Source organism: Pseudophryne corroboree, chromosome 4 (genome assembly GCF_028390025.1).
Source record: "Pseudophryne corroboree isolate aPseCor3 chromosome 4, aPseCor3.hap2, whole genome shotgun sequence".
Lineage (NCBI taxonomy): Eukaryota > Metazoa > Chordata > Amphibia > Anura > Myobatrachidae > Pseudophryne > Pseudophryne corroboree.
This window is the reverse complement of record NC_086447.1, coordinates 45,517,321-45,542,802: the sequence shown is the minus strand read 5'-3', so window position 1 is coordinate 45,542,802 and position 25,482 is coordinate 45,517,321. Positions and strand designations below refer to the sequence as shown.

The following is a 25,482-nucleotide window of genomic DNA, read 5'->3' as shown; positions in this document are numbered from 1 at the left end:
GCATATTGCCGGGTTGTCACGGGTCAGCGTGCGGTGTGAAAGCACCATACTCGAAATCCCGTGTCGCGTGACCCGGCAAGTCAACCCAGGAATAAAGCAGTGTTATTCCCGGGGATGAATACCGGGTCAATGGCAGCGTAAACGGTCTCCCTGGTCGATGCAACCCGGGACCCGTTCACTACAACAGGGAGAGGCGGCGCGGAGATGATCTCATCTCCCAGCGCCGCCTCCGCCTCTGCCCACGCTGCCGGCTCCGCCCCCCGCTGCTATGGCAACCGGCCCGGCATATTGCCACATCCGGGAAGCCAGCGGCAGCATCCAATGCCGGATCCCACCCGGGAAGGACCAGTTTCCAATTCCCGGGTGGGATCCAGCATTGGCGGTGTGAAAGGGGTATAATTGGACTCAGAACCTGGTCGTTTATAGGTATGTTACCATGTAAAACAATCAATAAAAAGTATATATAGTGAAATGTCGTTTAATACATTCATATATACAACACAGACATAAAAAATATATATAAAAAAATCAGGATCAGATTTTGACAGAACCCTATAACCGCGTGCACAGCGGGTAATTACCAAATGTATAGGAACTGTGGCCAAACAGTTCCTAACAGCGTATGTATCCAATATGGATAATCCGGACACCCCCACACGGACTTAGATCGTATATGCTGAATAACGGTCCCCAACTCTGCTAGTTTGTGCTGCCACAGGAGTACCGACGCGTTTCCACCCTGTGCTGGGGTCTTTATCAAGGTCCAAAGTCAGAATACTGATCCTTGCCACGTCAATCCTATTTCAATGCCCAACAGCCAATCCTCATCCTGCATGCACAGCTGGACCCTATACATCATAATCCTACATGTCCCATGGTTCTCTGCTGTGCGTGCCTTCCCCCCCCCCCCCCGTTTCCGTGTACACGGGTTGTCATGACAACGTAATAATCTATTGCAGCCAGACACTCCAAGCCGCGACGTCACTTCCGGCTGCCTGTACCAGTTGTCATAGTGATCTGGCATCCAATAGCGATCTGAAATTCAGAAGCGCGACGTCACTCCCGCTTTCCATATACTCCCGTACTTTTGTCTTTCCTAAGTAGTTTCTCCATTTTTTTGTATTGTTCACGTGTGGTGAGGGGTGAAGAAGACCTCAAAGGAGATATCTGCTTTATCGGCGGCTTTATTGCGCATGAAGTGTTTCCTAGAATTTTTTGATTTACTGGTCGCTCGCACTCCCGTTGTCTGATGCAGTGCTGCAGTTGTCCTCTTCCGTGCATGTGTCTTTAAATGCACTGTGCATGCGTCCAGATAGTGTCGGCACAGAGGGCCTGATTCACAGATATATGCAATGCCGGCACAGTTGAGCGATTACCTCCGTACTGCGCATGCATCGCGGTCGAACTGCGCACACACCAAGGTACCTTAGCGATGCGATTGATAGTCAGGGACCGTATGGGAGTATTGGCAAAACACAGGTGTGTCGTGACCATTTGTGGGGCGTGTCTCAGGCTGCGACGGTGATCATGTGTAGGCAAAAAACATGGCAGCATCTCATTTCCCGCAGCCATTCTGTGTGACCGTAGGATTACGTCGATGGCTGGTTATGGAAAGATCTATGACCACCGCTGCATCTTTGTATGCAGATGCTGGGATCTGCGAGGCCGTCGGTGGGCGTCTCAGGCAGCTACAGCATTGCCGGATTTACCCACACCCGCTGCGTACGGGATCACATCTGCTAATGCATTAGCATCCATCTCTGGATCCGGCCAGAGTCAGAGTTGCCGTTGATGCACGGTCTCAGGAATGTCTCGAAAATGCAGTAAGCATTCCGGGGCGGTGACTGGAAGGTGGCTAGGCAGACGCACGGAAGATGGGCGTGTTACGGTAGTGCTGCGGGTGAGTCGCTAGAACCAGCAGCATTCAGAGGTAAGGTTATTGTTTGTGTTACAAGATAAGTTCATATCAAACAACTTTATTTGTGTTAACACTTTTGTTATCTAGTAGGAGCCCATTACATGTTTCCCATAGCAACCAATCAGATTCTACTTAACATTTATCTAGCTGCTTCTAGAAGATAATAGATATAGGGGTCTATTTAGTAATCCTTGGATGGAGATAAAGTCGCTGGAGATAAAGGGGGACATCTACTAAGCAGTGATAAGAACAGAGAAGTGAGCCAGTGAAGAAATTTCCCCATCAGTGAATCAGCAGCTCTGTATCATTTTATAGTATGCAAATTATAGATGTTACTTGAGTGCTGATTGGTTGCCATGGGCAACTTCTCCACTGGCTCACTTCTCCGCTCTTATCACTGCTTAGTAAATGTCCCCCAAAGTACCAGCCAATCGGCTCCTAACTGTCATTTTTCAAACACAGTCTGTAACATGACAGGAGCTGATTGGCTGGTACTTTACCTCCATCCACTTTATCTCTCTCCAAGGCTTAGTAAATAGACCCCATAATTTGATTGGTTGCTATGGGCAACATCACCAGTTCTTTAACAACTCCCACCTTAGTAAATTTACCCCTGTGTTTTAGAAGCACATACAGTAATATAAAAAAATTTTTTACATTATAAATTACATCGGCAAATGATAGTTTAGATCTAAAAGTGATATTCTAGAAATGGTTAAAACTTACATAAAAAAAGAAAAGAAAAAAAAGACACGTCCGATCTGGGAGTTTTGCTGGCCGGATTTTCTAGATTTACTGTAGTTATACTTCTTCACTGGTAAAGAGAGCATGGCGCACCAAGGGGGGGAGGGGGGGGGCTGTTGTTAGCATGGAATGGGTCTTGTTTGAGTGGATCCATATGCGATTTCCATTTGAGTAGATCTGGGATCTGACCTATTTGATCCTGATTTTTTTTTCTCATAAGACAGGAGCATCTGCTACATTTTTGTGTTGATTAATGGTGTGACTAAAGACCTCAGCCATGCTTCCGTAAAGCCTGATTTATTAGAACCATCCAGAAACTTGTTTTACACAATTTTAAGCCAAAATTAATATATATACTGAAAGCATAAGCTGGCCACACACACATACTGTGAATCATCTAATTGGCCCAATAACGCCAACATCACTGGTGTGTCAGTGGCTCCAAAAAAAGAATAACAGACTAGATACGTCCAATCAAATTTGATCAGATCTTTATTGAACATGTTTAGACGTGGGGTCTGGAGGTGGGCACTAAGGCCCTTCGTAATCATCTTCTGTCTGCAAATGCTGGTTCCTCTCCTTCCTTGACCAAATTGGAAGGTTATTATGTCCAGAGATTGATCATCTGAAACAGTCCATGTAAGGCAAGCATGATATGGAGCTTCAACTGATTAAATTAATAACTAATAATGTACTATCAGAGACACACAATGCTGATGATTCAGCTAGGAGTTTGTACTGACACTGGTTACTGGATTAAATGTAGCTAGGTTGGGACACAAAAGGCTGTGAGATCAAGTATCATGGAACATCCCAGATGGCAACCCACTATGCAGCTAGTAATTGATTGTATTAAGCAGTGAAAAGAGTGGAATCGTTGACCAGTGGAGAAGTTATCCATATCAAGCAATCAACATCTATCATTTTATGGAATGTACTTGATAAATGCTTCCTTGCAGCTGATTGGTGACCATGGACACCTTCTCCACTGGTAAACTTCTCCACTCTTTTCTCTACTTGATACATCAACCCTTTAGTCTTCATCAGGAACCCTGGCAAAAGAGTGATGGACTTGTGGAAAACCACAGGTCAGGTCCAGCCAGTCTATTTTTATTAGCAGTCTTCATCTCTCCAACGAAGACAGGTCCAGGTAGACAACTTTGAAAAGAATAGCTATTGTCCAGAAAAGGTTCATTTTAAGTCCCAAACATATCCTTACATATGGCGAAATGCGTTGGTCATGGCAAGGACGGCTGTAACCATGTTTGAGGAAGTCAAATAGTTGTTGGAGTAGTGCGATACATTGGACAGCGGTTCCAATAAACCCAGCAGGCAGTGGGTTGTTGGTATGCATTGATGACTCCAAACAAGTAATTTCTGATATCCAAGCTTCTAACTGATGTACAAGTGTAGCCTATTGTGTAATTAAAATCATTTTTGAATGTGCTCCACTGTTTTGTGCCCCCTTCTTCTACTTTAATCTACAGAGAGATATATTTACACCTTTATTAAGGCCTCATTCCACAAGCAAAGTATTCAAATTTTGCAGCCAAATGCACAACAATATTCAGTGAACTGGTGTACAGCGATGGGAGCTGCCTTTAGAAGTGGGTGTTTATGGGACATGGAAAATGTAATAACGTTCTTTCTATTTTTGTTTTAGTGGCCCATTAAAAACACAGGCATGGATTATTCTGCACAGCAGTAGGGACAGACGGAGGGGTAATAAACAGAGGTATTCTGGCATGGATTTATCTGCACAGGAAATGTTGCTTATATCATGTTTGGTTATTTTATCTTAATAACCCTTTAGGTTGTGTAATAATCTGCTTATTTATTTTGAAAGAACATCCCATAGTTTCAGATAATTTGACTGCAAACTGTTAAAAATAATTTTTTTACCTTAACATAGAAACATAGAATTTGACGGCAGATAAGAACCACTTGGCCCATCTAGTCTGCCCCTTTTTTTATCCTTTAGGCAATCTCAACCCTTTTTGAACCTTAATTCTTTGTAAGGATATTATTCATATGCCTATCCCAAGCATGTTTAAATTGCTCTACAGTCTTAGCCTCTACCACCTCTGATGGGAGGCTATTCCACTTATCCACTACTCTTTCTGTGAAGTAATTTTTCCTTAAATTTCTCCTGAAACCCCCTGTCACGTCTAAATACAGAAAGGAGGATCACAAATTATATGTGATCTAATGTGTGGTGATTACCTGTAGGAATAATCACCAATAATGTTTTCAAGTGACAATATATATATAATTTTGTATTATTTTCAGCCGAGATGTGACAAGATGGCTGACAGGCAATATCCTGCATTTGACCCCCATAGGTCCAGGCCAGGGGAGATCTGCAGACCATAAAGTTTGAGATGACATGTGCCTGACTGAACAATTGTAAAGGGGGATGACATTTCTACATCAAAAGCAGAGATTTGCAAGCTCTGGACATTGAGGGCTGATAAGGCCAATTTGTTTGTTAGGTCAACAGAGGGGCTGTAAACAGACCAGGGATCCTGTTTCCTGGCTAATGTCATAAACCTCACTTTCTTTGAAAGAGATTCATACAGTGCACCCCTTACCTCCCCCCTTGGCTGTTGCCAAGCACCAAGTATGTAAAACCTGGTGTAGATGTAGTCCAGCACAGAAGTGGTTAAAAATCCCAAGGGAGGGGGCCTGATGAAGCTGGAGACTATATCTGTCTCTCTCATGAAAATAGAAGTTGTGATCTCTTGGGGACACAGCTAGCATGCTGGAGATGACCTGAGTAATTCTGTGATGTCCCGCACGGCAGAAATAGCCAATATTCGTTTGCATCGAATTAGGGTTTCTGTAAGTTTTTTTATTTCCTTTTCATTTATTGAGATTGCTGTATTCTGTGTGTTTTTAAAAAAATATTCTTAATAATCTTTGTAACCTTTTTGTAACCAAAGCTCTGAAGTATTCTTGAAATTAAAATCCTAATTTTAGTTCTGATTTCTGTTGTTCTTATGAACTTTAAACCTGTGTGTGGCTCGCGCCTACCTATTTTTCTAAGTATTGCAGTGTATGTGTGACAGGTAAAGCTAAAGACGCCTGCAACGTCCGTAATACGCTGAAAAGTCTTTGCTGGTGGCAGCTGAAAGTATTTAAGTAATCCCGTGTGTCAAAAGTGATCTCCATACGGCGCATGTGGCAATTCTCAAATTGGCGTATTTGTGGAATTGGCCGGCAGCGTAATCACAAATTATTTTGAAAGAACATCCCATAGTTTCAGATAATTTGACTGCAAACTGTTAAAAATTCCTTTTTTTTACCTCAACATAGAAACATAGAATTTGACGGCAGATAAGAACCACTTGGCCCATCTAGTCTGCCCCTTTTTTTTATCCTTTAGGCAATCTCAACCCTTTTTGAACCTTAATTCTTTGTAAGGATATTCATATGCCTATCCCATGCATGTTTAAATTGCTCTACAGTCTTAGCCTCTACCACCTCTGATGGGAGGCTATTCCACTTATCCACTACCCTTTCTGTGAAGTAATTTTTCCTTAAATTTCCCCTGAACCCCCCCACCCCCCCTCCAGTCTCAGTGTATGTCCTCGAGTTCTAATACTTCTCTTCCTTTGAAGAATGTTTCCCTCCTGAACTTTGCTAAGACCCTTGATATATTTGAAAGTTTCTATCTTGTCCCCCCTTTCCCTTCTCTCCTCCAAACTATACATGTTAAGATCTTTAAGCCTTTCCGGGTAAGTTTTGTGATGTAGGCCATGCACCATTTTTGTTGCCTTCATGTAGTTACTTCCATACTAACGCGTTTCATTTATCACCAAGGTAAATGGAACAATATGTTAACTTTCATAATTCATGTCGTCTTACTGCATTCTGTGGTCCTACAATCTCCACCCTTGCTCTGACAGAGAAAGATTCTCCTATACGCAGGTCATCGTGATTTGTGGTATAAATAATTTTACGTTCCGCGCAGTTAAACTTGAAAATGTTTCCATGAAATTCATTATGACAAGATTGAAGGAGTAAAAAGCGTTGGGAAACTACAGTAACTATAGCTGTCTCTTTCTTTACTGCACTAAAAGCGTCTATAGTGAATTGAGACGAGGCATTTCCATATATAGAGGAAAATTCTATTCCCTGCACGGTGCTGTAATGAAATGCGCTGCGCACATAACCGAGAATTATAGCAGCCCAACAGCGCACATTTCCCCGAGCACCTGTATTGGCTATGCAGTAAAATGTGTGACCTTGGTTGCATCGATGTACCAGCGGCATTCCAACCGCTTCCCCATAACCATAATTGAATTGCCCTCATAAAGTACTGTACATAGGAAATACAGGGTCATAGCATTAAATAGGTATCCGGTCTTTAGGTCGACACTCATTAGCTCGACCATTATTGGTCGACATGCATTCGGTCAACATGGTCATCGGGTCAACATGGCAAAGGTCGACACATGAAAACGTCTCAACACGTGAAAAGGTCGACATGAGTTTTTCACATTTTATTTCTTTTTTTTACTTTTTCATACTTGACGATCCACGTGGACTACGATTGGGAATAGTAACCTGCGCCGAGCGCAGCAGTAGCGGATCGAGGCACCTTGGCCGAAGCATGCAAGGGGACACGGTGCACTAATTGGGGTTCCCGGTCACGTTACAAATAAAACGACACAAATAATTTTTTTAAACTCATGTCGACCTTTTCTCATGTTGACCTATTCCATGTCGACCTAATGACCTATTTCAGGTGTCGACTTAGTCACTGTCGACCAATAGTGGTCGACCTAATGACCATCAACCTAGTTACTGTCGACCCAACAAACCACACCCAGAAATGTCATTGGTCGTGCCATGTTGCAATCCACCAATGCAAAAAAGTATTTAAACATACATAATGCACACGTTTTGTTACCATGCTCACATGTATCTTATACCATAAATGTAAAGAGTTGGTTACCAGATTTACCTTGCACAATGGTGACCTTCTGGAGAATTTCCCCGTGTCTGGTGTCCACTAGTTTCATCTCCTCCATGATCATTGAAAGGTTCCGTACGTCAAAGTCAAGCCTTGCGTTCATTAAACTGAATCTCTCTCTCAGCCAATCAGTAGTGCCCTGCATGAGCCCGACCGTTTTATTAAGGTAATATAACTCCTCAGCGTGAGAGTTGAACCCGTGGGTGCAAGACAGTCGCACGTCGTCAAGGTACTTCAGCATGCTGTGCACGTGGTTGTCGGTGGCATTGATGTTGGTGAAGATCGTGCCAATTTCTGTCTCATGGGAAAACATCCTGCCCTCCAGGCTCTCGAAACGCTCAACCGTCCGGTTCTGTGTGTACTTTGAATGATATTGGAGATCTTGCATGTTCTCCTCGTGGTCGTCCAGGAAGGAAGTTAGGTTGTCCAACTGTAGCTGGAGGCTCATCACTTGTAGAACTAGGTCATGTATGACCTCCGTGTTAAGGGTGATTTGTTGGGCGGTGCCACCCATACTGCTCTGGATGTTCCTCACCATGTCGATTGTTTTGCCCAACGTGGCCTTGAACGCAGTGAAGACCTTGCTGTAATTTTGCCAGTCATTTACGATCTTTTGCAGTGTCAGCGTTTCCTCGTCAGTCTTCCTGTGTATAACGTGGATCCAGTCTGATGTTTGACCTAGGGTAAAGTTGATCTGCTGGACGGCCGCTGTAATGTCGTACCGCTCCTGGACCAAGTTCTTTACCGAAGCCTCCAGCTCAGACGCTGCCGTCTGCCATCCTTTGACCTGAGACAAGAAAAGGCCCAGGGTTTGGTTTATCTGACGAAGGGAGATGTTGCTCTTCACAATCTGGTTGTCCATTTTGCTGTTGGCAATCGTCATTAACTGGTGACTCTCAGAGGTTTGGTCCATTCGCACATCCTGTGCCGAGAGCATCTTCTGCATCTCCTCCAGCTCCCCGTGAAGCTTGCTGATCTCCTGGCCCAAGAAGTTGGCGTCATGGCAGTAAGAGCAGTTGCCCACGGACTTCATGTCTAGCGATGCAAAACATAATTATTAAATTGCAATGCTATAAACGGTCACATAATTGCTTAATGATTGCTAATTGCTTCTCTTTTTAATATGGTGTTTCCAAACTATTAAACAGATGAGACGTGTCTGATTACTCTGTAACATAGACCAATAAATATCTGTCATGAAGAGGAGAGATTTCATCCAATGTCTTTTTAAATATGTATGTCCTAAGCTCTGCCCGACAGGGATACTGCCACCCTGGGACTATTATAGGTATTAATGCCATTTATCTGCTCAGTAGAGAGCTGGGATTGGTCGGTAGAGATTCACGTCACGTGTGGACACTTGTTAATGGACACTGGGTCCTATGTACTAAGCCTTGGAGAGAGATAAAGTGGATGGAGATAAAGTACCAGCCAATCAGCTCACAACTGTCATTGTATAAACACAGCCTGTGACATGGCAGGTAGGAGCTGATTGGCTGGTACTTTATCTCTCTTCACTTTATCTCTCTCCAAGGCTTAGTACATTTCAGCCTCTCTAATATCTAGCACAGTTGTAAAAAAAAAAATTACGTTAATTTGTATTTTTATTATTTAGTATTTTTAACTTTTTTTTTTTACTGCCTTGCCCCGGGTGACGTAAATTCTAGATTCAGCACACACAGTAGTACAAACTTTTACTAATTACGCTGCACAGTAGTACCCCTCTGGCGCCCCTCTGAACCAGCACCAGGGTCACCTGCCCCCCTAGTCCCCCCTAGTTGCGGCCATGCGGAGGACACATCTGTACAATGTGATTTAGAAGCCACACTAACTGTATAAGACGGCTTGAGGAGTGCAGCGTCAGCAGATTTTTTTCCTGCTTCCCAATCCTTTCCACTGCACGTTTCTAATTGCAGATGTTTATTGAAACTAACCGAATCATTGTGTTTCCATAACACCACATTAAAATCTCCTTAATTGGTTAATCAACATCATTATCTCCAGCTGACTAGTACTAAGCGTCTGCAGCCGGCCCTCCTGACTGGTCCGCGCAGTCTGCAGCCATTTATAGATCCCAAACAACTTTATGTTCAAACAGGATGTGGAGTCTTGCAGGCTGAACTTTTGCTAGTAGCAGAACAGACGGTCCTTAGTCTGGACAGATGTTGTTGTTTTTTGGCGGGGGGGGGGGGGGGGCTGGTGTGTAAACGACGAGTTCTCAGCCGATGCGGAAACCCAAACCTGCTTCTCTGCAGATTATTTCAGCGTTTGTAAACACTTCGGTGTAGGGCGGATCTATTTCATGTCCTAACCTGTGGTCGCTGGGGCTTTTATGCACAGGGTCCCCCCGGGAGTTAAAATGCAGAAAGTACATGTGTAAATTTTGGTAAACGTTCAAATACCCATAAATTACACTTCACTGCAAAACAACACGCAGCTGATGTGTTCTGGGAATAGACGTACACAGGTCCGGGCTCCGGTCCTCTGATGAACTGGATGGAAATGTGCTGTTTGCAAGAGATAATGATTGCACAGCAAGTACACATCACATGCGGGTAATAATATTCCAGATGTGGCAGATTTAAGGCAAAGGCAGAAAATGGGCTTTGAGTACTTGCTACTATTATATTTATTGTCATTTAATTATATATATTAATGATACATATATATAGGAATCATAATCAGTAAATGAGAATATTAATAATATTGATTATAATAATGGAGGAAATGGCTTATGGGTGATATTTAGCTGCTTGCGGGAGACTGGGTTCGGTATCACGGAGCGTCGCAATATTTGATACGCTGATAAATAGTTCCTGAATTAAATAAGCTTGTTTAGATGCTGCATTTCTCTTCCTATTTAGACAACTATTATTATTTGTATAATAATAATAATAATAATTTTTAGATTACTGTATTGTGGGTAACCAATTAGCCACGATAAAACATTGGGTTTGCAATTTTTTCAGATGTTGACCGGATTTTTTTTTTACAGGCTATCCAATTAGGATCGGTAAAACCTGTGTGTTTTTGCGGCTACAGTCCCGTTTTTCGCACAAAAACGGGATTGCTTTTGGGATTTTGTTTCGCCTGCCTGAGGCAGGTGAAACAAAATCCCAGATAAGCCATGGCTTGTGCCAGCCTATCAGAGCTAATTGGATAGCCCCCAGGGATATACTGTAATTACCAGCGGTAAATAACTGCAGGTAATTGAATACCCCCAATGTATAAGATTTATGGTGAACATAAAGCACTTACTGATCTGTTTAAAACACCTTTTTGATTACAGCAGAAAGATACAGTACACTATGGGTGGTATCCAGTTAGCCACGATAATTTACCACGGCTAATTGATCCGTCGGGGGCTATCCAATTAGCCCCAAAAGCCAACGCTTATCAGAGATTTTTTTTCACCTGATAGAACATTTTTCAGCTGAAAAAAGGGGATTAATTTGATAGGTAAAAAAACTGCAATAATGTAAACCCCCCCATTTTTTGCAGCTGAACATGTAAAATAATCTTGTTTAGAACTTGGATTGTGGGTAGCTCTTCAGGCATGTCCGCTGTTTGTCCAAATCAGTGGCCGGCCCTGGTATATTACAATTAGTCCTATCTCTGAGTGCTGGAGGATGTGATTCCTAGATAGAAATAATGGCTGCTTCTTCAGCGATTGGCCGTTGCGTTCTACCAATCAGTAGCCTCCTGTTATTTCTAGCCCCTCCCACAACACTGAGACATGATCACACATGCCGCCCAGCAAAGGTCCCCGGAAACTGTAAGCAACGGAACCAGATTCAGTTAACCTAATGGTACTAGTGGGATCTCTACGCCTTAGTGATAGAGGCCCCAATATTTGGAGAGAAGGCGTTATATAACTTTACTTTCAGGCGGAAAACCCCTTTAACATTAAACACTGTACTGTACCTCTGTTTCTGTTATATTTAAAGAACAGCGGCTCATCTAATGGGTCCTAGTAAAATAGGCAATTACAGTAGTTTCAAGGAAAAAAAAAGAACAGAATTGATTCCCAAAGATAAAGAGACAAAATACTTACCGAGCTCTTGGAGGTTTACTTGCACCGAAACAATCTTCTTCTCGTAACTGGACTTAGCCGAGCTGAAGTCTTCGTGCAGGGAATCCACTCTCCTGAAAACTACAAGTAACAGGAGGGAATGAGAAGTCATGCTTTATTCATTACTCAGACTTTCAGTATGGCATTGTAGACTTACTAAGGTACACCGAGAAACTTCCCCTCCACAATACCCTTTTTTTTAAGGCTGGCCCAAATGGCCTTTGTATGTGTATTGTACATGACTAGGGAGGCCAATCCCGGGACGTTTTATCAATCCCGGGATTCGGGATTGAAAAACGATCAATCCCGGGATTCCCGGGATCCCGGGATTGCAGTAGGGATCAGTGAAGAAGGGTGTAGGGAGCCGCGCTGGAGGGTAGGTAGCGGTGCGGGAGGGTGTAGGTAGCAGCAGGGAAGGGAGGGAGGGTGTAGGTAGCAGTGCAGGAGAGTGTAGGTAGCTGGGCGGGAGGGTGTAGGTAGCTGGGCGGAGGGTGTAGGTAGCTGAGCGGGAGGGTGTACAGTAGGTAGCGGGGAGGGTTGGTAGCGGCGTGGGAGGGAGGCTGGGTGTAAGTAATAACACTTACTATTAGGTGGGCGCCAGCCATGGACACACTGAACGCGGCGGCATTTCAAATGAAGCGCCGGCCGCCAGCCAACCAGAGCTGGCGGACCAGCAGCCAATCAGGAAAGCGGCCGCAGCAGTCGCTCCTGATTGGCAGCCGCAACAGCTTCCCTGATTGGCTGCCGGTCCGCCAGCTCTGATTGGCTGGCGGCCGGCGCCACATTTGAAGTGTCGCCGCGTTCAGCGTTCGTCTATGGCTGCCGCCCGCCTAAGAGTAAGTAGTATTACTTACACACACTCCCTCCCGCACATGCGCAGTGTAATCCCGTGAATCCCGGGATTGGATGCTCCAATCCCGGGATTCAAATCCCGGCATTTTTGGGCCCAAATCCCGGGATCCCGCCGATCCCGATCCCGGGATTGGCCTCCCTATACATGACAGTACTATTTTGTACCTTCGTGAATGAAATATACAGTACTTGTACCGGTGTACAGCAATGCGTAATGCAAGAGTAACAACTGTAACCCCGTCCACAGCTATAGAAATAATAGAGGCTGAAGTGGGACAAGTAGATACTTGTTCGGGCTTGGTGTTAGCCCTCCCATTGTGGGCCTAATTCTGACTTACAGTAGTAGCAAAGCAAAAAAAAAAAACACAAGTAACTTTGTATCATTATCACACCATGTTGCAATGCAAGGGGAACAAATACATTTATCGTTCCTGCATGATGCGTAAATACTGTCTGCATTTGCATGTAGCCCACAATACTGGGCACCTTTATTCTTACACCGAATACTAATTCTCTCTGCACATGTTAGATCTCCCCCCACCTGCAGTGCAGCATGGCTTTGCCCAGGTGCAAAGTTACTCCTTTTTGCATTGTTCCCAACTCATCAATCATGCACTTGCGAATATTTTGTAGGCTTTTGATTGGTGGACATTGTCCGAGTCCCCTTATGCTCTCTCATAAACCTGCCCATAGGCAGGCAAGGCCGGACACTCCGTGGCAGCTTGTTATGTAAATTGGAGTCAAGGTCTGACTTCCTACCGAGGTCCAATTTCCTCAGAAGAGAAGTAGAAGATCCCAGGGTGGAGCCACCGTTATACCACCAGTATTGGTGGGACTTTATTATAAATGTATACATCTGAATAGACGTTTCATCATATTATGGGAAACGATGATGTCACAGAACAGGAGTATCCCCCTACAGCGTACAACGTAGGGTCCTTGTTCTCACATTGCTCAGCAGACGGTGCACACATGACTAGGAGAGATGTCCCTCATCTGTCATTAGTACCGGGCTGGGCCTAGTAGTGCAGCCAGCCAAGCACATTGTGTTATTGTACATAGTTTGGCAGAAAACAGGGTAGCAGGGAAGGTCATACACTCCCACTGTTTATATTATGCTGAAATGTTGTGTTTTTCCTTCAATAAATCACATACAGATAAAACCCTTCCGTACCGTAGAATTTGCTCAGCATCATTAGCGTAAACAAATAATATTTCTAAATGTTTCATTGCAGCATAAAAATATTTCTATCCAACATTTATCTTCCTGCTCGCCAAAGTAATAATGTTTCTGTAGCACGCTAAAGTATTTGTTGAGTAAATAGATTTAGCACAGTCAGATTCAAGGCTTCATTGGTTGGGGCTTAAATGCTGGTAGTCAGAATAGCGACCGTGACATCCCCTCATAGCCAGATTAAAGGGGGATGCAGGGCATACTGTACCCCTGGCCCCCATTTGTTAGGGTGCCCCCCCCCTTTGCCAGAACACACTGACATCACTAGCTTTCCATCTTAAGCAGCAGCAGAACCAGCAGCCAGAATGCGAGCAGGACAGTATCCAGTGCAGGCAGAGACACAGGAATATCAGGTTTCATGAGCTACCGACTGAGCTTTCCGACCAGAGGACAGATAGGAGGGTGGAGAGAGCTGTAAGTGACACAGGGATCCCAGCTTCTCCTCCTCCCTGTCTGGGTGTCTGAGTCCTGTGTAAACTGTTATGCAACTAAACCATTTGAGAGTCCTCCTGAGTCCTGTCCCAGTGTGTAAGTAGTACAGAGGCTGCTGCTATTCTTGCATGTGACAAGATCAATTATTTTATTTGTATTTTTCTGTGTTTTTATTTTTATTGTGTTTATTGTATTGTATGTGTATTTTAAGGTTAAGTTGTCTTTGTTCCACTAAAAGAAAAGTTTATAAAATAGTTGTCTGTCAATTAGGTGAAGCTATAAACAGTACCCATGCATTAATAAACTATTAGTTAAAACTAGTATACACCATTGGTTTAAATTTAATATACACAATCTATACCTCCCACCATGACCTATTCCAGAAGGGACAAAATGCTCTCTACCTGGACTTCCTTCTTCATTTATGATTGCAATCACCCGAGTTGAAATACCTTTCTTATCACTGAAATAGTTCAACACAGGTGACGCCAATCATATATTAAGTGGGAAGTCCAGGTAGAGAGTATTTTTGTCCCTCCTGGAATGGGACATGTTGGGAGGTATGTACAATTCCCCCTGTCTTAAGTGCTCCGGGCACCCCTAAGGCTTAATCCGGCCATGCATCCCACTGTTTAGAATCCCGACAGGGGTCGGGAAAGCATATACCCCTCGACCCTAACCCTACCTTACTACAGCCTAAACCTAACCCTCCCTTACTGCAGCCTGAACCTAACCCACCCCTCAACCCCGCAACCTAACCCTCCCCGGTGGTGCTTAAACCTAACCCCCCCTTCCTGCAGCCTAAACCTAACCTCCCCCCTACGGGTTACCTGTCCGAAGGCCCGGCAGTCATATTGGAATCCCGGCTGTCAGGATTCCGTCGGCGGCATTGTGATCTCATTTGGGATGCTGGCGTCGGCATTCTGAGCAGTGTAGGTAATTCGACAGGCGGGATCCCGACCTCCGTGATCCTTTCCAGATCCCTTACAGGGTTCTCCGGCATTCCGAGCAGTTTCAGGATTCTGGCGTCGGTATTTCGAAAAGCCGAGATCCTGACCGGATCACTTACAGGGTTCGCAGGCATTCCGAGCAGTTTCGGGATTCCGAACTCAGTATTTTGCCAGCCGGGACCCAAACAGTCAGGATCCTGACCAGATCCCTTATATTTAACATACAGGATATAATGATGATAATAGTAATAACAACAATCAGAATACAATTAAACATGTACAGTAATCTAACTAGATGACTCTTCTTCCTGAAATTAGGAACGCGATAGACCCCTTAGCCAGATAACCTTTAATGAGCTATAGATTGGTAAATCAAAAAAAAGAAAGAAAAGAAAAGAAAGAAACCACAACAGCTGTTTTTCAGCGCAGTTCTTCCACTCACCCAGTGAAGCCAGCACAATAACAACGATGATGAGAATGACAACGAAAACGTAGAGAACTTTCACCGAGTTCTGGAGGGACAGGTTCTTCTGGCACCTGCTGCAGTTAGTCCTGGCCCGACCTAAAATGAATAGATGACGATAAAATAGACTGTTATTTGCAGAGACATCCTAGAAATCTTGGGTTTAGATTGATCACCCCCTTTTTTTTTTTGCTCCTGTATAAATACAAATGGATAAAACAAAGGGGGTCATTCAGATCTCATCGCTGCTGTGCGTTTTCGCACAGCGGCCGATTGGCTCCGAACTGCGCGTGCGTATGCACCACAATGCGCAGGCTGCAACGGGTATCGGCGCCCTCCGGAGGGATTGTGTGAAGAATCCATTTAGGAGGAGACAGACAAGGAGATTGACATATTGACAGTAAGAGGCCATTTGTGGGTGGCAACTGACCGTTTTCAGGGAGTGTCCGGAAAAGCTCAGGCGGGTGTCTGACGTCAAATCCGGTCCTGATCGGCCTGATCTGATCGCAGTGGAAGAGTAAGTCCTGGGCTGCGCAGAGACTGCGCAAAATCAGTTTATGCAGCTCTGCTACACATGCGAACGCACACCTGAACAGCAAAAAAACCCTCCCCCTGTAGGCGGCGACTATCGGATCGCAGGGCAGCAAAAAACGCAGCCCAGCGATCAGATCTGAATGACCCCAAAAGTGAAAACAATCACCCCATAGATTTATTTTATTATTTATTTATTAGCAGTTTCTTATATAGCGCAGCATATTCCGTTGCGCTTTACAATTAGAACAACAATTATAGAACAAAACTGGGCAAAGACAGACAGACAGACAGACAGAGGTAGGAAGGCCCTGCTCGCAAGCTTACAATCTATAGGGAAATAGGCATTGATACACAAGGATAGATGCTACCTGTCACATAATGGTTCCCCAGGTTGCTAGGTTCTTATATGATATGATCACCCAGCAATGTTGGAAGACAAAATGTGAGTTTATGTGGACTGTACAGAGGGGATGTAACTTGATAGGGAAGCTGTGAAGGTTATGTGTGTGGGTCTGAAATTTGGTAGGCTTGTCTGAAGAGATGAGTTTTCAGAGAACGTTTAAAGGTTTGGAGACTAGAGGAGAGTCTTATTGTGCGTGGGAGTGCATTCCACAGAGTGGGTGAAGCCCGGGTAAAGTCCTGTAATTTTGAGTGGGAACAGGTAATACATGTGGATGAGAGACGCAGATCTTGTGCAGAGCGGAGAGGTCTGGTAGGGAGATATTTTGAGATGAGTGAGGAGATGTATGATGGTGCAGTTTGGTTAATAGCCTTGTATGTAAGTAAAAGTATTTTATATTTGACACGGTAGAATACCGGTAACCAATGGAGGGACTGACAGAGCGGATCAGCAGATGAAGAACGTCTGGCAAGGAAGATTAGCCTCGCAGCTGCATTTAAAATGGATTGAAGTGGTGATAGCCTATGTTTGGGAAGACCAGTAAGGAGACTATTACAATAATCAATGCGGGAGATGATGAGTGCATGGATTAGAGTTTTTGCAGTGTCTTGTGTAAGATAAGGGCGTATTTTGGATATGTTTTTAAGGTGCATGTAACATGATTTAGAGACAGATTGAATGTGTGGAACAAAGGACAGTTCAGAGTCAAGGGTGACACCTAGGCAACGAGCTTGTGGGGTGGGGTGGATAGTTGCATTGTCAACAGTTATAGAGATATCAGGTTGGTAACTACTCTTAGCTGGTGGGAAAATAATTAATTCAATTTTGGAAATGTTGAGTTTGAGGTGGCGAGATGACATCCAAGATGAAATGGCAGACAGGCATCCAGTGACACGAGCCAATACTGGTGGTGACAAATCTGGGGAGGATAGGTAGATTTGAGTATCATCAGCATACAAATGATACTGAAATCCAAAGGAGCTGATTAGTTTACCAAGAGAGGAGGTATAGATTGAGAAAAGCAGAGGACCTAAGACTGAGCCTTGCGGTACTCCAACTGATAGAGGTAGAGAAGAGGAGGTAGAAACAGAGAAGTGAACACTGAAAGAGCGATTAGATAGGTAGGATGAGAACCAAGAAAGGGCTGTGTCCTGAAGACCTAGGGATTGTAGTGTTTGTATGAGAAGAGAGTGGTCAACAGTGTCAAAAGCAGCAGAGAGATCTAGAAGAATAAGTAGTGTGTAATGGCCTTTTGATCTAGCAGTGACTAGATCATTCACTACTTTGGTCAGTGCCGTCTCTGTGGAGTGTTGGGCACGAAAGCCTGACTGAAGTGGATCCAATAAGTTGTGCGAGTTAAGAAAGTGTGTAAGGCGAGTGTAGGCAAGCCTCTCAAGTAGCTTGGAGGGACTGGGTAGCTGAGAAATGGGACGGTAGTTAGAGAGTGTGTTTGGGTCAGAGTTGTGTTTGTTTAGTAATGGGAGTAATCACTGCATGTTTAAACAGAGAGGGAAAGATACCAGTAGAGAGAGAGAGATTACAGATTTTAGTTAAGGTTGGGATAAGCACAGGAGACAAAGTTTTACTGACCTGTGAGGGTATAGGATCAAGAGGAGAGGTAGTGGAGTAGGAGGATGAAAAGAGTGTTGATACTTCATCTTCACTTGTGGGATCAAATGAAGAGAAAGTGCCAGAGGGTTCAGGTAGGGAATTGAGCAGGTCACTGGCTGAGTTAGAGCATACCATTTCATCTCGGATTTTATCAATCTTATCCTTGAAGTAGGAAGCAAGTTCTTGTGCACGGATAGTAGCTAGTGGGGGAGGTGAGGGAGGGTAAAGAAGTGATTTAAATGTATTAAAAAGTCGCTTGGGGTTGTTGGCATGATAAGAGATGAGAGATTGGAAATATGTTTGTTTGGCAGTGTCCAGGGCCTGACGATAGGAGTGGTAGGTAGTCTTATATGTGAGAAAGTCACTTGGATTCGGAGATTTCCGCCACTGACGTTCTACTTTACGTGACAGTTTTTGTAGGTGTCTTGTTGATTTAGAGTGCCATGGTTGGCATCTAAGCCTACGTGGAGTGTGATGGGTAGCTGGAGCCACTTCATCAAGGGCACTCTCTAGGGTCTGGTGCAGGTGTGATACAGCAGTGTCAGGTGTAGTAAATGTCGAGATTGGTGAGAGCAGTTGTTGCAGAGAAGTGGAAAGTTGTTGAAAATGTATATTGTTAGTATTTCTGCGGGTTAGAGGAGGCTTGCTTGGTTTTAGTGTCCTAGAATTTAAAGTAATAGAAGAGATTGTGAAGGTGATCAGGTTGTGATCAGAGAGAGGGAAAGGAGTGTTAGTGAATTCGGAAACTGAGCAGAGCCTGGTGAACACAAGATCAAGGCAGTGGCCCTCATGGTGAGTAGAGGAGTCGGACCATTGGGTTAGGCCAAGAGAGGAGGTTAGAGAGAGGAGTTTGGATGCATGAACAGATTGTGGACTGTCAAGAGCTATATTGAAATCACCCATAATGATGGTGGAGATGTCAGAGGATAAGAAGTGTGGGAGCCAGGCAGAGAAATCTTCTAGAAATTGTTGTTTAGGTTGCCCAGGAGGGCGATAGATAGCTGCAACACGCAGAGAGAAGGGGGTGAAAATCCTGATAGAGTGAACTTCAAATGAGGTGAATGCGAGTGATGGAACCTGAGGTAGAACAGTGTATGTGAAAAACTGTGACATGAAGAGAAGTGTTTGCGTAAAATGCGCATTTCTTTATAACGCATGCACACAAGAAATCCTGGCGCCTGTATGCAGATTAAGTTGCATTTTAGTGATATTTGCATTCAGAATATGGCAATTCAGGAGATTCCCATTTTACATTTATAAGGACAGAAAAAGCAACTTTCAAGCAGCATCCATACCCAGTAGTTTCTCCAGGTGTAATCCTAACACAAGGGCTAGATGCATCATCGCTTAGAGAGAGAAAAAACACCAGCCTATCAGCTCTTCACTGCCATGTTACAGGTAGAGATGAGCGGGTTCGGTTCCTCGGAATCCGAACCCCCCCGAACTTCAGCCTTTTTACACGGGTCCGAGGCAGACTCTGATCTTCCCGCATTGCTCGGCTAACCCGAGCGCGCCCGAACGTCATCATCCCGCTGTCGGATTCTCGCGAGGCTCGTATTCTATCGCGAGACTCGGATTCTATATAAGGAGCCGCGCGTCGCCGCCATTTTCACACGTGCATTGAGATTGATAGGGAGAGGACGTGGCTGGCGTCCTCTCCGTTAGAATAGATAGAGACACTTGAGTTGATTTACTACTAACTTAGTAATTTAGGGGAGCATTAGGAGTACTCAGAGTGCAGAGTTTTGCTGATAGTTACTAGTGACCACCACCAGTTTTATTTATTATTTAATATAATCCGTTCTCTGCCTGAAAAAAAACGATACACAGTCACATACCATATCTGTGCTCAGCCTCAGTGTGCTGCATGATAATATCATCTATGTATGTCTGACTGTGCTGAGTGCTCACTGCTCACACAGCTGAATTGTGGGGGAGACTGGGGTTTCTCCTGGGGTTCTGTAAATATAGAACATATATGCTTCTGTTTCTCCTGGGGTTCTGTAAATATAGAACATATATGCTCCTGTGTCTCCTGGGGTTCTGTAAATATAGAACATATATGCTCCTATTTCTCCTGGGGTTCTGTAAATATAGAACATATATGCTCCTGTGTCTCCTGGGGTTCTGTAAATATAGAACATATATGCTCCTGTGTCTCCTGGGGTTCTGTAAATACAGAACATATATGCTTCTGTTTCTCCTGGGGTTCTGTAAATATAGAACATATATGCTCCTGTGTCTCCTGGGGTTCTGTAAATATAGAACATATATGCTCCTGTGTCTCCTGGGGTTCTGTAAATATAGAACATATATGCTCCTATTTCTCCTGGGGTTCTGTAAATATAGAACATATATGCTCCTGTGTCTCCTGGGGTTCTGTAAATATAGAACATATATGCTCCTGTGTCTCCTGGGGTTCTGTAAATACAGAACATATATGCTTCTGTTTCTCCTGGGGTTCAGTAAATACAGAACATATATGCTCCTGTGTCTCCTGGGGTTCTGTAAATATAGAACATATATGCTCCTGTGTCTCCTGGGGTTCTGTAAATACAGAACATATATGCTTCTGTTTCTCCTGGGGTTCTGTAAATATAGAACATATATGCTCCTGTGTCTCCTGGGGTTCTGTAAATATAGAACATATATGCTCCTATTTCTCCTGGGGTTCTGTAAATATAGAACATATATGCTCCTGTGTCTCCTGGGGTTCTGTAAATATAGAACATATATGCTCCTGTGTCTCCAGGGGTTCTGTAAATACAGAACATATATGCTTCTGTTTCTCCTGGGGTTCTGTAAATACAGAACATATATGCTCCTGTGTCTCCTGGGGTTCTGTAAATATAGAACATATATGCTCCTGTGTCTCCTGGGGTTCTGTAAATACAGAACATATATGCTTCTGTTTCTCCTGGGGTTCTGTAAATATAGAACATATATGCTCCTATTTCTCCTGGGGTTCTGTAAATATAGAACATATATGCTTCTGTTTCTCCTGGGGTTCTGTAAATATAGAACATATATGCTCCTGTGTCTCCTGGGCTTCTGTAAATATAGAACATATATGCTCCTATTTCTCCTGGGGTTCTGTAAATATAGAACATATATGCTCCTGTGTCTCCTGGGGTTCTGTAAATATAGAACATATATGCTCCTATTTCTCCTGGGGTTCTGTAAATATAGAACATATATGCTCCTGTGTCTCCTGGGGTTCTGTAAATATAGAACATATATGCTCCTGTGTCTCCTGGGGTTCTGTAAATATAGAACATATATGCTCCTGTGTCTCCTGGGGTTCTGTAAATATAGAACATATATGCTCCTATTTCTCCTGGGGTTCTGTAAATATAGAACATATATGCTACTGTTTCTCCTGGGGTTCTGTAAATATAGAACATATATGCTCCTGTGTCTCCTGGGCTTCTGTAAATATAGAACATATATGCTCCTATTTCTCCTGGGGTTCTGTAAATATAGAACATATATGCTCCTGTGTCTCCTGGGCTTCTGTAAATATAGAACATATATGCTCCTATTTCTCCTGGGGTTCTGTAAATATAGAACATATATGCTCCTGTGTCTCCTGGGGTTCTGTAAATATAGAACATATATGCTCCTGTGTCTCCTGGGGTTCTGTAAATATAGAACATATATGCTCCTGTGTCTCCTGGGGTTCTGTATATATAGAACATATATGCTCCTATTTCTCCTGGGGTTCTGTAAATATAGAACATATATGCTTCTGTTTCTCCTGGGGTTCTGTAAATATAGAACATATATGCTCCTGTGTCTCCTGGGCTTCTGTAAATATAGAACATATATGCTCCTATTTCTCCTGGGGTTCTGTAAATATAGAACATATATGCTCCTGTGTATCCTGGGGTTCTGTAAATATAGAACATATATGCTCCTGTGTCTCCTGGGGTTCTGTAAATATAGAACATATATGCTCCTGTGTCTCCAGGGCTTCTGTAAATATAGAACATATATGCTCCTGTTTCTCCTGGGGTTCTGTAAATATAGAACATATATGCTCCTGTTTCTCCTGGGGTTCTGTAAATATAGAACATATATGCTCCTGTTTCTCTTGGGGTTCTGTAAATATAGGACATATATGCTCCTATTTCTCCTGGGGTTCTGTAAATATAGAACATATATGCTCCTGTTTCTCCTGGGGTTCTGTAAATATAGAACATATATGCTCCTGTTTCTCCTGGGTTTCTGTAAATATAGAACATATATGCTCCTGTTTTTCCTGGGGTTCTGTAAATATGGAACATATATGCTCCTGTTTCTCCACAGGTGTAAACCTAGAACACAAATGTTCCTGTTTCTCCTGGGGTTCTGTAAATATAGAACATATATGCTCCTGTTTCTCCTGAGGTTCTGTAAATATAGAACATAATAAGTTCTATATTTACAGAACCCCAGGAGAAACAGGAGCATATATGTTCTATATTTACAGAACCCCAGGAGACACAGGAGTATATATGTTCAACATATATACTCCTGTGTCTCCTGGGGTTCTGTAAATATAGAAAATATATGCTCCTGTTTCTCCTGGGGTTCTGTAAATATAGAACATATATGCTCCTGTTTCTCCTGGGGTTCTGTAAATATAGAACATATATGCTCCTGTTTCTACTGGGGTTCTGTAACTATAGAACATATATGCTCCTGTTTCTCCTGGGGTTCTGTAACTATAGAACATATATGCTCCTGTTTCTACTGGGGTTCTGTAACTATAGAACATATATGCTCCTGTTTCTCCTGGGGTTCTGTAAATATAGAACATATATGCTCCTGTGTCTCCTGTGGTTCTGTAAATATAGAACATATATGCTCCTGTTTCTCCTGGGGTTCTGTAAATATAGAAAATATATGCTCATGTTTCTCCTGGGGTTCTGTAAATATATAACATATATGCTCCTGGGGTTCTGTAAATATAGGACATATATGCTCCTGTGTCTCCTGGGGTTCTGTAACTATAGAACATATATGCTCCTGTTTCTCCTGGGGTTCTATAAATATAGAACATATATGCTCCTGTTTCTCCTGAAGTTCTGTAAATATAGAACATATATGCTCCTGTTTCTCCAGGGGTTCTGTAAATATAGAACATATATGCTCCTGTTTCTCCTGGGGTTCTGTAAATATAGAACATATATGCTCCTGTTTCTCCTGGGGTTCTGTAAGTATAGAACATATATGCTCCTGTGTCTCCTGGGGTTCTGTAAGTATAGAACATATATGCTCCTGTGTCTCCTGGGGTTCTGTAAATATAGAACATATATGCTCCTGTTTCTCCTGGGGTTCTGCAAATATAGAACATATATGCTCCTGTTTCTCCTGGGGTTCTGTAAATATAGAACATATATGCTCCTGTTTCTACTGGGGTTCTGTAACTATAGAACATATATGCTCCTGTTTCTCCTGGGGTTCTGTAAATATAGAACATATATGCTCCTGTTTCTCCTGGGGTTCTGTAACTATAGAACATATATGCTCCTGTTTCTACTGGGGTTCTGTAACTATAGAACATATATGCTCCTGTTTCTCCTGGGGTTCTGTAAATATAGAACATATATGCTCCTGTGTCTCCTGTGGTTCTGTAAATATAGAACATATATGCTCCTGTTTCTCCTGGGGTTCTGTAAATATAGAAAATATATGCTCCTGTTTCTCCTGGGGTTCTGTAAATATATAACATATATGCTCCTGTGTCTCCTGGGGTTCTGTAAATATAGGACATATATGCTCCTGTGTCTCCTGGGGTTCTGTAACTATAGAACATATATGCTCCTGTTTCTCCTGGGGTTCTATAAATATAGAACATATATGCTCCTGTTTCTCCTGAAGTTCTGTAAATATAGAACATATATGCTCCTGTTTCTCCTGGGGTTCTGTAAATATAGAACATATATGCTCCTGTTTCTCCTGGGGTTCTGTAAATATAGAACATATATGCTCCTGTTTCTCCTGGGGTTCTGTAAGTATAGAACATATATGCTCCTGTGTCTCCTGGGGTTCTGTAAATATAGAACATATATGCTCCTGTTTCTCCTGGGGTTATGTAAATATAGAACATATATGCTGCTGTTACTCCTGGGGCTCTTTAAATATAGAACATATATGCTCCTGTTACTCCTGGGGTTCTGTAAATATAGGACATATATGCTCCTGTTTCTCCTGGGGTTCTGTAAATATAGAACATATATGCTCCTGTTTTCCTGGGGTTCTGTAAATATAGAACATATATGCTCCTGTGTCTCCTGGGGTTCTGTAAATATAGAACATATATGCTCCTGTTTCTCCTGGGGTTCTGTAAATATAGAACATATATGCTCCTGTTTCTCCTGAGGTTCTGTAAATATAGAACATATATGCTCCTGTTTCTCCTGGGGTTCTGTAAATATAGAACATATATGCTCCTGTTTCTCCTGTGGTTCTGTAAATATAGAACATATATGCTCCTGTTTCTCCTGGGGTTCTGTAAATATAGAACATATATGCTCCTGTTTCTCCTGGGGTTCTGTAAATATAGAACATATATGCTCCTGTTACTCCTGGGGCTCTTTAAATATAGAACATATATGCTCCTGTTACTCCTGGGGTTCTGTAAATATAGAACATATATGCTCCTGTTTCTCCTGGGGTTCTGTAAGTATAGAACATATATGCTCCTGTGTCTCCTGGGGTTCTGTAAATATAGAACATATATGCTCCTGTTTCTCCTGGGGTTCTGTAAATATAGAACATATATGCTCCTTATTCTCCTGGGGTTCTGTAAATATAGAACATATATGCTCCTGTTACTCCTGGGGCTCTTTAAATATAGAACATATATGCTCCTGTTACTCCTGGGGTTCTGTAAATATAGAACATATATGCTCCTGTTACTCCTGGGGTTCTGTACATATAGAACATATATGCTCCTGTTACTCCTGGGGCTCTTTAAATATAGAACATATATGCTCCTGTTACTCCTGGGGTTCTGTAAATATAGAACATATATGCTCCTGTTACTCCTGGGGCTCTTTAAATATAGAACATATATGCTCCTGTTTCTCCTGGGGTTCTGTAAATATAGAACATATATGCTCCTGTTACTCCTGGGGTTCTGTAAATATAGAACATATATGCTCCTGTTACTCCTGGGGTTCTGTAAATATAGAACATATATTCTCCTGTTACTCCTGGGGTTCTGTAAATATAGAACATATATGCTTCGGTTACTCCTGGGGCTCTTTAAATATAGAACATATATGCTCCTGTTACTCCTGGGGTT

At 43.0% G+C, this 25,482-nt stretch overlaps 1 protein-coding gene across 1 annotated transcript in view; it reads right to left on the bottom strand.

Moving 5' to 3' along the window:
• The window catches only part of SCARA3 (scavenger receptor class A member 3), a 105,393-nt gene that overhangs the window by 13,667 nt on the left and 66,244 nt on the right, over positions 1–25,482 (bottom strand). Inside the window, exons 3-5 of the mRNA XM_063915009.1 lie at positions 15,623–15,742; positions 11,695–11,793; positions 7,632–8,675 (exon numbers count right to left, since the gene is read on the bottom strand). Coding sequence (XP_063771079.1) covers positions 7,632–8,675; positions 11,695–11,793; positions 15,623–15,742 — 1,263 coding nt within the window. The remainder of the gene's footprint in view (positions 1–7,631; positions 8,676–11,694; positions 11,794–15,622; positions 15,743–25,482) is intronic.